Source organism: Oryzias latipes, chromosome 8, assembly GCF_002234675.1.
Source record: "Oryzias latipes chromosome 8, ASM223467v1".
Classification (NCBI taxonomy): Eukaryota; Metazoa; Chordata; class Actinopteri; order Beloniformes; family Adrianichthyidae; genus Oryzias; species Oryzias latipes.
In genome coordinates, this window is record NC_019866.2 from 18,235,891 (window position 1) to 18,252,869 (window position 16,979).

The window sequence follows — 16,979 nt, forward strand, 5'->3', positions numbered from 1 at the left end:
AGTTAAAGTAGAGGAAAGAGGTCTTTGTGAATCATGTTGTAAAAAAGTGAATTTTCAAATAGAAATTGACTTATAACCCTTGTGCTATCTTAGATGACCCCACCCTTACTTTGACGTGTTATTCCTCCCATGACAAAGGTGGCTAAAGGTGGAAAGATTTCATGTAATCCATGGACACCAGGGAAGATCATTGAAGAAAAAAGATTCAGCGCACTGTTTAGTAGGTCTAGATGACCCAACTCCCATCTCTCAGCCCCAGCGACATAAGGCCGCTCTTCAGACAGACAAACGCACACAGAGGACTTACCATTGTTGGAGCGTAGAGTCCTGCCAGTGATGCCATTGGTTCCAATAGGATGATGAACTCCAGCTCCATCTACAACACCTGCCTCCCCCGGCTGCTTCAGCAGCTCCGTCAGAGTTCTGCATGTAAGAAAAAAAAAAAGATTTAAGGCTTTCAAATAGCAACTGATGCTCATCTGACTACATCTGAGCATCTCTGTGTCTGTTTTAGAAAAAAATTGGAGGCCAACCTGGGCAAATAAACTGAGAAGAACATGGCCCATCTTTCATTCTCTCATGATTTTGAATGCAACAAGTTTTTATTGAATCTGCTCATTTGCATTTAAATTCAATAGCACCTGAATTTGGAGATGAGATAAAGCAGTTTCTTTATAATTTAAGACAGAAGATAGGCTCTAGTTTTTGCATATTTGTTTTATGGTGCTGCAATAATCCTGGTTGTTTATGCACTATAATTGCTGAAAGCATCAGTTTATCTTTAAATGTATAATTAAATAGCCAATAAAGTAAGAATCCATTAAAGATGACATCACACGCTTCAATGCAATTCATTTACAGTACTAAGTTTTTGTCTTTAACAGAAAACATTGGTGCAGCTGTTTGTCAAGAAAACAAAATGAAACAGGAAACAAAAAGAAAACAGTAAAAAATGTATTTGTAGTATTGGAAATTGTAGTGTTTACTAACTTTAATGTTGTTTTGCTTTCATGGAAGTGATGGGTTTAAAGACCCAATCCAATGAAAATCAGAGGTGGCTTCTGGCTCCAACATCGCTCACAATTTTTGTTAGGTTGGGGATGTTAGGGGCTGTAAGCTAGTGGGAGAGCGTGTGAACAGATTGATGATGGAAAATGGGGTTGGGCTTACTCCCTGCCGACAGCCCAGCCAACAACTCATAGGTCAATTTCTAATAAACTCCTGCTGCTCTGAAGAAACTATGCCGAAGAAAATGATAGTTTTTTTATTAATATTATTTTGGCTGAAAACGGCATAATCATAATTAAAACACCACTGGGAACGCTTTTATTATTTATCAGAAGATGATCAGAGTAGGACTTTAAGACCAAGAAGTATTTATTTGCCAGACACAAGACAAATTAAATCCAATGGATAAGGACTAACTTTCTTTTTACTTAATTTGACATTTATTTATTGTTGAAAGTTTATTTAGCTGTTTTTGTTCATCTTGCAGCATATTCCTGTACTTGTGTCAGCTTACTGCTCGAATTGTCCTCCATAGTTTACTATGTTTTTTAACAACTGTCAGCGGGGTTATGAAACATTTAGTAGGCAGTCCGCTCATACCAACAAACAAGTGAGGAAATAAGTGAATATTAATTCTCTGTACTGTAACAATACTATAATCATTAAACACACTTCAAACTGTTGACCAACAGCACAACTCTAAAAATAAAGGTCTGCAGGATTTAGGAGAAAGAACAAATGTCTTGTTCATTTTTTCATGACCTCTATGTATCCATCCATTTTGTTGTTGTCCCTGGGGTTCATCAGATAAACCAGCTATGCTCTAAGTTTGTTGAGTTTCATTGCATTACTACCAAATAGGAGTCCCTGAGTGGTCAAAGTTTGACCTGGTTTAGCTAGCAATGGGCATTTGATGGCCATGAGTTTTGTCCATAGAGCCCAAAAATAGTCATAAAAACTTGCATAGCTACATCTCAATGCGAGAGTTTTGAACATGGAAACGTGGAAATGTGGAAACGCTGAAACACATTTACTTTTTATTGTAAGCGGCTGCTTGAACATGTATTGCCGAGGGCCTTGTGAACCAAGCTCCAGGGAGCGCCCAGCCACCCTGCAGAAGCTCATTTTGGACGCTTGAACTCTGGACCTGGTTCTTTCAGTCATGACCCAGAGCTCATGACCAGAGGGGAGTATTAGAATGATTGACCAGTAAATTGGGACTTTGCTTTCTGACTCTCTCTTCCCCCTATAACATCGCTCCAATTCACCTGTTGATCTGGATGAGGAAAACATTTATCTGAAATCAAAGCCTTGCAAAAAAGACTGATTTACCCCCAAACCCAATCCCGCCTGCTGACACTATAACTGGGGAAAATATCTAAACCAAGCTAAAACCTGTGGAATCCACAAAATACCCTCTGGATATGTGTGCATCGAAAAAAAAAAAGGAGGAAAAAGCTCCATGGAGCGTCTCATTTGCTCCTTGAATTTTCATTTTGGTTTCCATTTCCTTCTTTTGATCTCATTAATATTTATCCACTTCCAGTCCATTATTTCATTTGTCTGCCACTCTTCCCCTCCTCTTACATTCCTAATGGTAATAAATCCAGCCACAGCCACTCTCTTCTCCCACCTGTTCTGCCTTTTATCCTCTGTGTTATTCCACACTTGCTGTCCTCGTCTTCCTCCATCTGCCCGAAAACATCTTCAGCTTCTTTTTAATCTTTGAATTTTCCCACATCCGATGTCCTGTTAACGTTTCCCTCATCTGTTTTCAATGTAACTTCTATGAGGCTCTAATCTCTGCTTGTTTGTAGCGTAAATTTCTTTGCTTTTTTTCTCTTGCAATCTCTTCCTCTTAAACAATGATCTCATCCACCTTGTCCTTTTTTTTTCACTTTTAGAAAACTCAGTAACTTTCTTTCTGACCCTAAAAAAATCAATGTTTACTATTACAATGAAGGCCAAAAAACATCTTTAAATTTATAATTAACTTAAAAAAAAGCTTTTTAAAATTTTAAACAGTTTTTCACTCATTCTCTGACATGTCTGACTTCACTCATTACTGAGTTGCGTGAGGTGAAGCACAGCCGGGTGTCTCACCCTGCAAAAGAAAATCATGCAAATTATCTCAGAGTAATAACTGAAAAAGAATGTCAAATAGTGTGCTAACTCAAGACAAGAATAGCATCTGTCTATATGCTAAGAGGAATCTGGCTCCTTTATGATAAGGAAGCAAACTGTGTTGACATGCACCCCCTCAAGCACCACAGGTGTGAAGGCTATTTGAACTGCAGAGCCACATGGGTGCACCAAACAGTCATTTTTAAGAGAATATGTGTTTGTTGAATCTTTTTTCATAACACTCATATTGCATATGAATGATGTAATATGAGTGCTGAATGGAAATAGAAACAAATTCAAACACTCCACAGGATAATACATATAACTTTTATTTGTTTGGGAGGATCAAAATGTTTAAAAAATGGAGACATAACTCCAAACTTTAGAAAACTAAAGCTGAAAAAACTTAAGGCTTAACCATAATCAGAAGAAACAAAATGGTGATTCTACGATTTTAGGAAATTTAAACCAGATGGGATTATGAGACAGAGGAACCACAAGAGCAAAAACAAGATAACTGCACCAAAATCACAAAACTCTAAAAAGGTGTAGATTCTGACACCACAACTCTGAAAGTGACTGATACAAACCTAATGTGCATTAAACTCTGGGAGGAAGGAGTCTGCAGAGGGGCCAAGAAACCCGAGAGAAAAAGCAGATTTTACAGTCCCCACATTCAAATCTCTGGCTTAGTTAAAGGTGATCAGAGAGTTCCACCATCAAATGTGCTTTGAGGAGAACCCAAGAACAAGAAGATCAAAGGCAAATTTTGTGGATACGGGGAAATATATCAAAGCAACTGCAATCAAAACTTAGATTCTTAACTAGAAAAACTATGATAAAGACAAAAGGGAAAGAAATAAGTTTGATCTAAAATGGGCTGTAAATGTAACAATTAAGACCCAACCTAATAATTGAGCTAACTCTGTACACGTGTAGACACAGGACCCCAGTTAAGCAGAATTAACTACTGTGTTAAATTAAGGCGAAAATGTCATATCCAAGCATTTGGACACCAGGTACTAAGAGGTTGAAGAAACAAAGCACATGCAACTAGGAGAAGCCACGATGGTCACAAACTTGAACCAGCTGAAAAGATGGAAAACACTAAACAAAACAAAAAAATCTAATGAAATAATTCATTGTTTGCATTCTGAGGGCCAGTGACGCTCATTTAACCCTTGTGGTATTTTAGATGACCCCACCCTTGCATTGATGTGTTTTTCCTACCATGACAAAGGTGGATAAAGGTGGAAAGAGTTCATGTAATCCATGGACACCAGTGAAGATCACAAATCATTGAAGAAAAAAGGTTCAGAGCACTGTCTAGTGGGTCTAGATGACCCAACTCCGAGTAACCTTTGTGCCTAGGTTAGCACAACGGTTACTCAGGCAAAACTCAGAAATGCTGATATATTGCGACTGTATTAATAAATGAATAAACCTAGAAGGTTTGTAGTAGTGTGCAGCAAATTTTAGATGTAATATCCTTATAAAAGCAGCAATTACCTATGTTTTCTGTGAATTTGAGGCAATAAACACAGCTGGAAAAGACACGGACCACCACCTTGAAATTATAGCAGACCGAGCAAACTGAGCTGTCGTTCAGCTGATAAAAGTGACAAATTTAAAATCTATTTGAGCCTACCAAATGAACGCTAATGTGTTTTTCAGTGAAGGAGTTTATTCAAACAGTGTGGTAATTGATTTAAATGGAGTCAGCCATTTACCGTTGAGAAATCAAACGCAATTAGTGAGCATTCAGACGTTTACAAGAAAAAGGAGTTAGCTTCAGAAGACTCAACTGATGTCCTTTAAGGGTAAATTGTGAAGTGTTTCACAAACTGTGACAATCTGACAGGAATCATATTGAGTTTATTTGTGCTTAAAGAGTGAAAAACAGGTACAAAGTCTTCACTCTGTTTTTTTATGCATTTTCCATGTTCTGTCATCAGAAGCTGAGGGGCTGAGCTGGAAGCAGATTTGCAAAGAAAAATTGCAATGCCTTTTGCAGCAAGGCTCATCATGCGAACAACAAATGAATGGGCTTCACCTGGTTGAAAGAACAGGTGCTGAGTAGTCAAATTGGTACAAAATGTTCGACATTTTTGTTTAGATTAATCTTTTTTTTTTGGCTTGAACTTTTTGTCAACAGACAAAAGTTTGTTTATTTACTTTCAAAGTGAGTCACACTTGTAAGGAATAGCCATCTGTGGGTTAGGCAGCAGAGAAAAGCATTCAGGTGGGAACCCTGAAAAAGTTAACCATATCTTCCTTAGTCACAACTACCCTTACAAGTGTATAAATGCTAGAGGACTTGGTTGCTGACAACATGGCCTGTCGAAAAATATTCTTTTTTTTTTGTCCATAAACACTAATTTCACTGGTGACTCTCAAAGTTATGTTTTTTCTCTCTCCAATTTTTAGCATTAAAACGTTAATACCAGAGAGGTCTATGTCAAAGCCTGCTTCGCTCTGAGTGTAACTCCTTAAGCGATTAACGTGAATCAGGTGATCGGCAGTGAAATGCGGCTATGCACCGCTAAGCAGCACTAGCTGAGTTTCCATTACACATACGTGCAAAACTCAATGTTCTAGAAATGTTGAAAAAACACAAATTCACAATTACACTGTTTGCATTAAATCATAAGTGTGAATAAATACAAACCAACTCATGGGAGAAGCTACTCAAAAACATGGCAATGGATGTGAACAATACTTTGATTTACAACGGATAAATTCAAATTTCTGCCACACCATTAGCGCTCATCATCGCTCATCATCGCCCCCCGTTGCTGCAGAAGTGGACACCTACTGGGGTCGTCACCCGCGAAAGGAATTTTACACCTGAACTGCAGCCACGTCATTTAACCTGAATTTATTTTGAGCGACTAGAGAATGTAAATACAGAACAACTCCGTCCATAAAAATGTCTTTTTAACACTAAAGATGATAAAAACGTAACTGAAGAAGTTATAGGAAATACCCAACTTCACACATAGACAGAGAGTATTGGACAAGATAAAAAATAAAGCAAGACTGGAAAGATCTTATAACCCAAATTGCACTAGACTAAGTAATGCAATTTGCCTCTTTTTTTTCCCTCTGTATTGCGTGTTTCTGCTTAGTAGACAAACACATCACCCTCCTCTGCCTTATCACATTCGCAGATGCAGGAGGTCATTGATGTTAAAAATAAACCCTGGAGACAATCGCATCGCTTGAAAAGTAAAACACCACTCAAAGGTTCATCGTAGTTCTTGCGGACAGTGCCAAGCCCATTCAAGCAACTTTAGTATGAACTAGACCGCACAATTGTAGTTGCGACTGGTGCGATGACAAATTGCTCTAAGGTATGAACCTGCTTTAATGTGGGAGCAGCTACGGATGAAGTGATTTTGGGAAATCATGGTTGGTGGTTTTACAGAGGACCCCTGGATCCAATAATTCTCCATGACACGCTCAACTGCTGATGAGCAGTGTGATGACACGCTCTAGCCCATTGCATGCTCCTGTGCAGTGCTCAAGGCAGCTACTCCTACCAAGAAGCACATTGCCATTGCTGTTTGACTAATTTCTTAAAAAAAAAACTGTTTCCATTGCAGTTTTGCAAAATACGTCCATTTAGAAGCACCTCAAAAACCTCCCTCCTCCAAGCGCAAAAACCTTTTTTTGATAATGTGAGTTTTTTCAAAATTGTTGTTTCCATTAGGCAAATCTCTTATCGCAAATGCAATTTGCGCAATTTCATAGTCGATGGAAGCGCAGCTACTTTAAAGCGTCTTTTCTTTTTTTTATTTTATTTTTTTTTAACTTGTCCTGTCCAACAGCTAGGCAGACAGATGAGAGCTGAGGGCCTCTTGTGTTGGACATATTTTACTTTAACAAGAGGGGTTATTAATCTTCAGACAAACCAAAGGTATGTCTGAATAAACCCCTTTTGTAATTGAGGCCAAACTTTATTAATTTCAATCATGTTTGAAAATCTTTGGTGTTGGACCGGACGGAAAAGGAAAGAGAGGAAGAAGAGAGAGGGACGTTAGAGAGAGGGGGGGTAGGAGGGTGATAATAGGAGGGGAAGGGGGTTAAGACCATGAAGCAGCATAAAGCAACAAGTTTACTGGTTGTTAATCATTATGGTAAGGTTCAAATGTAGTTCAAAAAGGGCGGGGCCTATCTACACACACACTCAAATGTTATAAACACACCTGCTAGCTGCAAAAATGTCCACCTGTCGACATGTACACAAAACAGATAGTGTTCACACGCATACTTATGCCTTAAAACCAACTAGTGTGAAATATTTCAGTCATTCAATCATGCAAACTGTTAGTGCAAAGGTGAGCTAACACCTGTGCTCAGGTGAGTGTTTATGTTCTTCTAAAATGGATGGTGGAACGTGACAAGAAGGAGGGAGAGTGCCCAGCCATCCCCACCCCAAGACCCCCACCGCAGCAGCAGCGGCAGCCGAAATCCCCCTCAACGCAGCATCCCCCCCCCCCCGGCAGGGAACAACCGCCGTCCGGGCGACCAAGCCCGCCACCCAGGCCAGGGCCAGCAGGACCGCCGCAAGGCCCCCAGAGCCAGAGAGCAGGGTGGCACGGAGGGAAAGAGAGCGCTGCCCCAGCCCAACCAGGAGAGCAGCCCCCCCGCCGCGCCGGGAGCGCCCAACGCAGGGCCCCACCGGAGAAGGACGCCCACAGCCCCAGACGAGCACCCCACCACCACCCAGGAGTTCCGGGCATCCCCCCGCCCCTACCCCAGGTACGAGCCAGGACCCCCCAAGGGAGACCCGCTCCGCACTCCAGGCAGCCATCCGCCCGGCCCACGGTTGGTCCAGGGAGGAGCAAGGCAGGGGCCCGCCGCCCCCGCCCAGGAGGGGGGAACCCCAGGGAAAAAAGAGGGCCCACAAGGGGTGTTATAAATATGGCCCGACCAGGCTCGGCCATGTTGGAAGTTTGGCGTGGCCCAGCGCTCAGGGGCAAGGACCAGGACCCACCCCCCAGGGACACGAACACCCCCGGCTCAGGTGTAATATGAACCCCCCCACCATGCGGAGAGAGCACCGCCGGGCCCAGGGAGCCAGCACCCAAGGGACACGGCCGCCATCGCCAAGGGGCCCGCACCCCCCACCAGGGAAGGGGTAGGGGACAGATGGACCCAGGTCCCACCTTCCTTGCAAAATGTGTGTGCGTGTATGTGTGTTTGAAAGGGTGTGTGTGTGTATGTGTGTGTGTTTATGTTGGAATGTATATATTGAAGGGGGAGGGGTGTGTGTACTAAGGGGGGTGCAGTTAAAATTGGCGAGTAGGGCACTAAGGGGACATCTCCTGATTACTCACAGTGATGTCCCCTCACCCTCCCCACCAAGGGGCCCTAAATGTCTAAGGTGCGGTTAAAATTGGCGGGTAGGGTGCCAGGAGGACATCTGCTGCTTGCTGGCAGTGATGTCCAAGCACCCCCCCTACCAAGGACCCTACATGTCTAAGGTGCAAATAAAACCGAAAGAGGGGGGGCCCACTCCATACGGCAACCATAGGAGGCATTTAAAGCGTCTTTTCACCGATTTGCAAATGAAGTATTTAATACCGGCGCGAAGCCCCTTTTCTCCGCAACAGAATAGGTTTATTCACATTGAGGGCTGAAAAGGAATGTAAACACTGCACTCTAAAAAGAAAAACGTTGATCCAACTTAAATGAATCACTTCAATTGGTAACACGTAATTGAATTAAGGTTATTCAACTTTATTTTTTGTGTCTATCCAACTCAATTTAATATGTTGATCCAATTTAAATGAATCACTTCAATTTGTAACACTTAATTGAATTATGTTTATTCAAATTAACCCCTGGGGTCAAATTTACCCCAAAGGAACACCAATGTATGCAATATGTGTTTAGCACATTGGAAAAAACATCATCTTGGTTATTGTATGTTTAATCAGTTGTCCCCATCTAATTAGGAAAAGTCAAGAAATGTGAAGAACAAAAAAGTCAATTATTATTTTTTTGTATGACAAACATTGAATTGGGGTCAAATTGACCCCAAAAATAATAGGAGGGCTAAGTAAGTTGTTGGTCACATCTTCAATTCAAGTCTTTGATCTTTCCATCAGTGTACGCACAGTCAAACTGTTCACAATTCCTTCATTATGGGTTGTTTGACCAAATTGCTTCATTTCATAATGTGCGTTTTGTTTCTGTGCTTAGAGAAATACTTGCAATATGATTAGGGGAAACAGTATTGCTATGTTGGATACAGAGAGCACTTTTTAAAAAGCTGATTGTTATGCAAATGAGGTTGAAGTTCGGAGTTGTTCCAAATGTGCTGCCTTTGAAAAGGCGCTTTCGAACTGGAATACCAAATGAAGCCTTTGAAGTATAGGAAAAATTCAGATACTCAGTGTAAGGAGGGTACTGTGCGTGGGTACTGTTCAAGTTTGTAGTTCCATCTCTCTGTCCTCTCCTTTGTCTTGAGCTGTTATTAAAATATAAAATAAACCATTGACGTCTCTTTTGATCAGTAATTTCCCACACTTTATTCAGCCGCTGCCACCAAAGGTAAGCTGGGGAGTCATCAAGCACACAGGCAAAGGCCCACGTTCCTCACAAAGAGAAAGCTAACAGGATGCCATGACGGCACACGAGTGGTGCCACCTAGCATCCCTGAAGGGGTCTAATACCGCAGGCGCCATGACTCAGAAACATCCTTGCCTTTGCTCTTGTGTGTGCATGTCCACACCCCCACTGCAGACACACTGATATGCTCTAACTGCCAGATAGTGCACCCATGCAGGCTTGCCGCAGAGCCTGGAACTGTCTCCCAACCTGCTATTCTCCTATTAGAATTGACAGCTGCCAAATAATGTCCCTTGGCACGGCGGAGTATTTGCCATGCCAGGGCCTGTTTGTGCTCAGGCATAGTTTCTCGACCACTCATGCTGGCTTTTGTGCACATGTGCATAACCTGGCATTTGGAGCATTTTCGTTCCAAAACACAGAGTATGAATATGTGTAAATTAGGAATAATTAGGAATTTCCCTTTTGATTGCAGATTTTAAATGTCTATAGGTTAATGCTAGATGATAAAATTTCAGTTTTACTTAAAAAAAAGAGTACATATAGAATATTTTCCGCACTGTAAAACTAAAAGCCTTTTTTTTCTCTACAATACGACAGTGCTCCTTAAAATCCGGAACACCTTATACAGTCAGGACCATAAACATTTGGACAGAGACACATTTTTTCGAATTTAGTGTCTGTACATTACCACAGTAAATTTTAAATAACACAACTGAGATGCCATTGAAGTGCAGACTTTCAGTTTTTATTCCATGGGTTGAACAAAAAAATTGCATAAAAATGTGAAAAACGTAAGCATTTTTTAAACACAATCCCTTCATTTCATGGGCTGGTAAGTAATTTGACAAATAATTTCCATGCTATTTCATGGGCAGGTGTGGGCAATTCCCTTGTTATGTCATTATGAGTGAAGCAGATAAAGGCCTGGAGCTGATTAGAGGACTCGTGCTTGCATTTTGAAGATTTTGCTGTGGACAGACAACATGCGGTCAAAGGAGCTCTCAATGCAGGTGAAAGGAGCCATCATTAAGCTGAGAAAACAGAAAAAAAACATGCGAGAAATTGCTACAGTATTAGGAGTGACAAAATCAACAGTGTTGTACATACTGAGAAAGAAAGAAAGCACTGGTGAACTCAGCAACACAAAAAGACCTGGACGTCCACGGAAGACAACAGTGGTAGATGATCGCAGAATCATTTCCATGGTGAAGAGGAACCTGTTCACAACAGCCAACCAAGTGAACAACACTCTCCAGGAGGTAGGCGTATCAATATCCAAGTCTACCATAAAAAGAAGACTGCGTGAAGGTAAATAGAGAGGGTACACTGCAAGATGCAACCACTCATAAACCTCAAGAATAGGAAGGCTAGATTGGACTTTGCTAAAAAACATCTAAAAATAGCCAGCACAGTTCTGGAAAGACATTCTTTGGACAGATGAAACCAAAATCAACCTCTACCAGAATGATGGCAAGAGAAAAGTATGGAGAAGGCGTGGAGAAGCTCATGATCCAAAGCACACTACATCATCAGTAAAACACTGTGGAGGCAGTGTGATGGTCTGGGCGTGCATGGCTGCTAATGGCACTGGGACACTAGTGTTTATTGATGACGTGACACAGGACAGAAGCAGCCGAATGAATTCGGAGGTGTTCAGAGACATACTGTATGCACAGATCCAGGTGAATGCAGCCAAGCTGATAGGGTGGCGTTTCATAATACAGATGGACAACGACCCAAGACATACAACCAAAGAAACTCAGAAGTTAATTAAAGCAAAGAAGTGGAATATTCTTGACTGGCCAAGTCAGTCACCTGATCTTTACCCAGTTGAGCAGGATTTCACTTGTTGAAGACTAAACTTCAGACAGAAAGGCCCACAAACAAACAGAAGATGGATGGCATTGGACTGTCAGGTTACCACCACTGGTTGGTTCATTTGGTGACATCACCCAGTGGTTTGTATTTAAAGCCATATTTTTTAAGCTCTATGGTCACCAAAATCACAATCTTTTCAAATGTGGGTAAACAGGCAGGACAAGCAAAACTAAAAAGTATTGGAACACAAGCACTAAGTCAGTTCTGATTTTGAGCATTTGATATCTCCCACCTTTCAATCAAAAGACTGTCCCCCACCTTTGAAAATATTTTCATTTGACACAGAAGACAAAACAATAAGGTTGCATTTTTTATTGACATTAGATCAAAACAAAGATGGAAAAAACACAGTTAGTGTTAGTTTATAGTTATTTAATTAATAATAATAATTGATACTTTATTGATCCCACAATGTGGAAATTATTCTCCACATTTGACCCATCCCCTGGGGGAGCGGTGAGCTGCAGCTGAACTGCGCTCGGGAGGCAGTAGTGTTAAGGGTCTTGCCTAAGGACCCTCACTGAGTGATGTTAATTGCTCGCCATTAATATGGTCTGCTCATTCCCCTCTAGGAATCAAACTCTGGATTCCTGCATGGTAGCCTCTCACCTTATCAACCGAGCTACATAGCCGCAAGTACTACTACTAGTCATGAAGTTGAAGTGTTATATAGTACAGTAATGTACTTAAGACAGTCCTTCAAGAACTGATCTGGCTCCATTTAGTTTCATTTATTAGAAGCGGTCTCAAAAGATAAGACAAAGTGTGACCCCTTGGTTACCCCACATGTACTATCTCTTTTTTCTGCAGATTTTGGCCAAAAAATATATTTTTTGCTTTAAGGGGCCTTAAACAATGGCTACCACCCCAGATTTAAGATCAACCAAAATTAACATGGTGTGCCGTTTTTCAGAAGGAGTGACTCACTATAAATTAAACATTGACGATCTAAACAAGGTGCTGGCAGCAACACACATCTGGGTGGATCTATTTGTTTAATACCAATGGAAATTTTCAAAATAAAATGCTTACCTACGTCAACTTTATGGTAACTATGTCAGTTTCCTGTCTGACAAACAGATAGAAGACTGATAGATTAATTTCCAGACTTTCACTGTGCATTCACTTAGATAACGTGAAGAAAGAGGCAGAAAAAAAGATAAAAAGTCACAGCCAACATACTGGAAACCGCATGAACCAGTTGCTGGCAGGATCTCAGTGGCGAGGCTGTAATTTCACTAGAGATGATGTCACAGAAAATACCATATGTCACCGTCTGAGTCACTCCTTGCTCTCATTATTTTGGGCCGTCGTTATTTTAGAAACAACGATACACACACACATATGCATGGGGAACAAATTCACACTCCTCAAGGGATTTGTTCTGAAACATCCAATACCGTGACGCACAAATATCCCACGCATGAATACACCTACACACACAGACACATATGCTTGCACGCATTTGTCAGCAGAATATTTACAGTCCTGTGAAGATGGTGACGTTACTGACGATGCACAGGTACTCAGCATTCTGCAATCTCAGCATCAACCGTGACCACACCGAAAGGAAAAATATTGATCTGTTCTTCCACTATGTGACACATAGATCTTTTACAGAACTGAAAACAGATGCACTAGCTTTCCCATTGTGGAGTTTTGTCTTGAATATTGTCAATAGAGTAGCTTGAATGTACTGCGTTTCTTGTTGTAAAAGTTTCTTAATACCCAAAGGCCCACATACACATATACATTTGTGTGATTTTAGTTTTTTGTCTTTTGTGACTTTTTTACAGAAATGTTCCCATGTGTCATGATCTGGAATGCAGCATATAGTATCCCAACATATACCATCTGGATAGCATCCCATTACTCTCCAGCATGACCACAATGGCACGCTCTAGCAGATGTTGCGTAGCGGTGAGTGCACTGTGGAGCAAGTGACCTTGGATTGCAACCTCAAGCCCTGACACATGGTGCTGGATTGGCGAGTTTGCCCAGGGTGCTTCATGCTCTGAACATTAAGGTGGGATAAACACAGGATCTCATGGATGGATGGATGAATGCATGCATTGACTTTGCATGAGTGCCACATGAGTTGAAGATGAAAAAGTAACAGAAAACCCCTGAAATAGCACTGTTGTCAGATAGAAAAACACTACTTGGTTTTAGACACATGGTAAACTCTCTGGAAAATTTTGGACTCCAATTCACTTAAATGGCCATAGATATTGCTTAACACATGTACAAAACAACTAAATGGTGCATACCATAAATGTCAAAGTCTTTTTGTTGTGTCTAAGTAATCATTTTTTATTTTGGTTGGTAAAAGAGTTGTTAGCCTCATCACATATCAGTTTTAAAAAAAGGAAACATAAATAAAAAGGTTGTTTTGCATTTTTTTTTTATTCCAGTAGCACAAAAACCAGGCATCACAACTTATTGACAAAAATGTTATATGTGTATATATATATGTATATTTTCTACTGTTTTCTACTTTCGGGCTCAAGTGCTTTACAGTCACAGTTCCATTCACCCATGCAAACACACATTCACACACTGCTGCCATACATTGCGCAACCATGTAACCACCAAGAGCAATGTAGAGTTCAGTGTTTTCTCAAGGACACTTAGCTTCATGGCCAAGCAAATCAGGAGCCTAATCTGCAATTCTCCAATCGGAAACTGACTGCCTTACCTTTGTACCACAGCCGCCGTAATTCATGGAGAAAAACTACAAATTCAACTCAAAAATGTTTGGAACTGTTGACATTAATCCCAACAGCACATCTTGGCTGTTGCCAGGATCGTTCATTCTGGTTTCTCCCAGTTTGCTTGGCTGAGGTCAAACTGATAAAGCATTTCTTAATTGAACTTATTTTTTAGGTCAAAAATCAAAACTAAACTGTGCACACATTGAACAGTTTAGTTTTCCAGTGCAGTTGTCAGATGCTTGATTTCATTATCATTTATTTTACTTTTTTTGTGATGTTTTATACTTTAGCTACTGACAGACAATAACAGTTATAGATGCCCAAATGTGTGATCTTCTACCTATAAATTCCAAAAACCATTTCCATAACCATATTTAATATGTATATATATTGTTTTGGTCTTACCTGTGCAAGTATTAAAATAACTAATGCCATTAAAGTAATTCTAAAAGGCAACAGTTGTAATAAAACAGAACTTGAGTGATATGAGAGATTTCCGGTGGAGGAATTTCGGGTATGGATGTTAATGTCAGCCAAGTCCTCTTGGAAATCTGTGCTAATGGAAGTAGCCTGAATCATAAAGAAAAAATTTTATACATTAAAAATAAATTGCATCCACTGCTGCCAGGTTAAATTACCCTATGGAAAAAAAGTGCTTTTCTTCCTTTAAAGCAAAGCAGCAGATGAAAATGAAAATCTTAAACTGTTTTCCCTGAGCGTGCACTATATTTCTCCATAATATCCATAAAGACTGAAGGAACCTTGACTGCTAATTGTAGCAGCGGAGCTCCTGCTCTTAAAGCCAAAAGACAGATGTGAATGTGTCGCAGTTCAGCGTGCTGCAACACAGCAGACAGCAAGTCAACAAAAGGCTTTGCAAGAGTGGTAGCCATTAGTCACCCTCATAACTCCACATGCAGAGCATTGTTTCACTCTGCTGTTCAGTTTAGTGGCACACATACACACTCACAGCTTTGTGCAACATGTAGTTTATCAGGAGGCTTTTATATAAACACACACACACAAAGCAGAGGGAGCAAGGACATTCTGGCTATGCAGCACAATATACTAATGGAGAAACCACTGTCAGTGCCAATTTTTGTTCTTCATTTGTCATGATATTAGACACACTCTTAGATGCATACCTACATATGTGTATAGTAATGACACTGTTGGTTCAGATACCACTTGCCCTCTAAAACTAATGACAAAAATGTTTTTCCTGTTGTGCTTTAGCTACATTTTTTGAGTTTTACTATTAGAGGCTAAGATTGTAAATTATATACAGTATGAAAATTAACATGAAAAATTAGAGGCTTGGTGCAAAATGTCAAAGTGGTGCAAATCTCGTGAATCTTGCTCCAAGCCATTTCCTTTTACAGCTCTATTCTGATACATGAAAAACTGGATGTCATAGAATTCAGATTATTAAAAGATTTTCAAACGGTTGGCACTTCTGTGTTTTGAAAAGAACACTATTCTTTACCAAATCTTAGTCCATGAATGGCAAAAGGTCAACTGGTGTAACTTTCTGCGTGCGTTCAATGGCTAATCGTTTTGTACGAATATCCTGCAAGTGGTTGCGTAGCCTGTAAAACCTGCAAAAACCTGCAAAACTTGTGTAGCAATGCAGGAACACTTGAGTTTTTAATGCGGAAACCCAAAATGTACTACTGCACATTTAAATAGACTTTTCATTGGAAGTGGTCATTTGAATTGCACGTTTGAAAGCCCGGCATGAGACAAAATGGGCTAATGGATTAAGTCCCTTAAAAAATGTAATCAACATAAAATTTAGGCTTATCATTTTAAAGAATCTATGAAGCAGTTCAAAAATATGGCAGCGCGAGTTGAATTCCAGAATAGCTCAATGGTTGAGTCTTCATAAATGAGCGGAAGTAAACAATGGCAGAAGCCCAGGGCTCATTTTGGGGACCTTTACTGCTTTTTCAAAAATTTTTAGTCTGATTTGAGAGAACAGATTTAATAAAAGGTGGTCTGTTAATGACAGCTTGGATTAAATGTTGTCTAAATCCACAAAATCTGATAAAGTCTAATCCTTTTTTTAAATTTCTGAAATCTAAAAGACAAAAATTAAAAACTCAGAAATTGAATTCATGGCAGACAAAGATCATATTTTTAAACTTTCTACTTTTATATGGGTAAACTTGAAAATGTCTAGCTGCTCATACCAAATGCTCTTAATGTATGCAGCCCCATTCTTTTAAAGATGATGACTAATGAATAAAACACTGTCAGCACTTTCCTTTGTCCCAGAGAATAAATGATTACCGACAAGATTGTCTGAAGTTGTGTTAAACAGGGCAATACCTAGTCTGGATTATATAATAATATGGCCACTGTTTTACAGGAGTAAATGCCCGTTCACACCGGGACGAGTTTCGCCGGCGATTTTCGCCGACGTTTAACGTCTCGTGACTAATCAAAGGGCACCAATGAGAGTGTGCACACCGACGCGAAAAAACGCCACGCGTCAAAGCGTCAAAAAAAAAAAAAACGCCTCGGGTTCATTTTTTTTTTCGACGCCTCGCGTCGAAATCTATTCGACCAATGAGAATGGTGCTTTTGCACACGTGTCTGGAGCTTCTGGAGTTACAGTAAAACACAACTTGGGGTCGCTCAAACACAAAACTTCCTTGCTGAGCACACATA

The 16,979-nt window shown here is 40.4% G+C and overlaps 1 protein-coding gene across 1 annotated transcript in view; it reads right to left on the bottom strand.

Annotated features, from left to right (window-relative positions):
* The window catches only part of shisa8 (shisa family member 8), a 130,599-nt gene that overhangs the window by 86,805 nt on the left and 26,815 nt on the right, over positions 1–16,979 (bottom strand). The window contains exon 2 of the mRNA XM_023957714.1: positions 308–423. Within this exon, the coding sequence (XP_023813482.1) occupies positions 308–423 (116 nt within the window). The remainder of the gene's footprint in view (positions 1–307; positions 424–16,979) is intronic.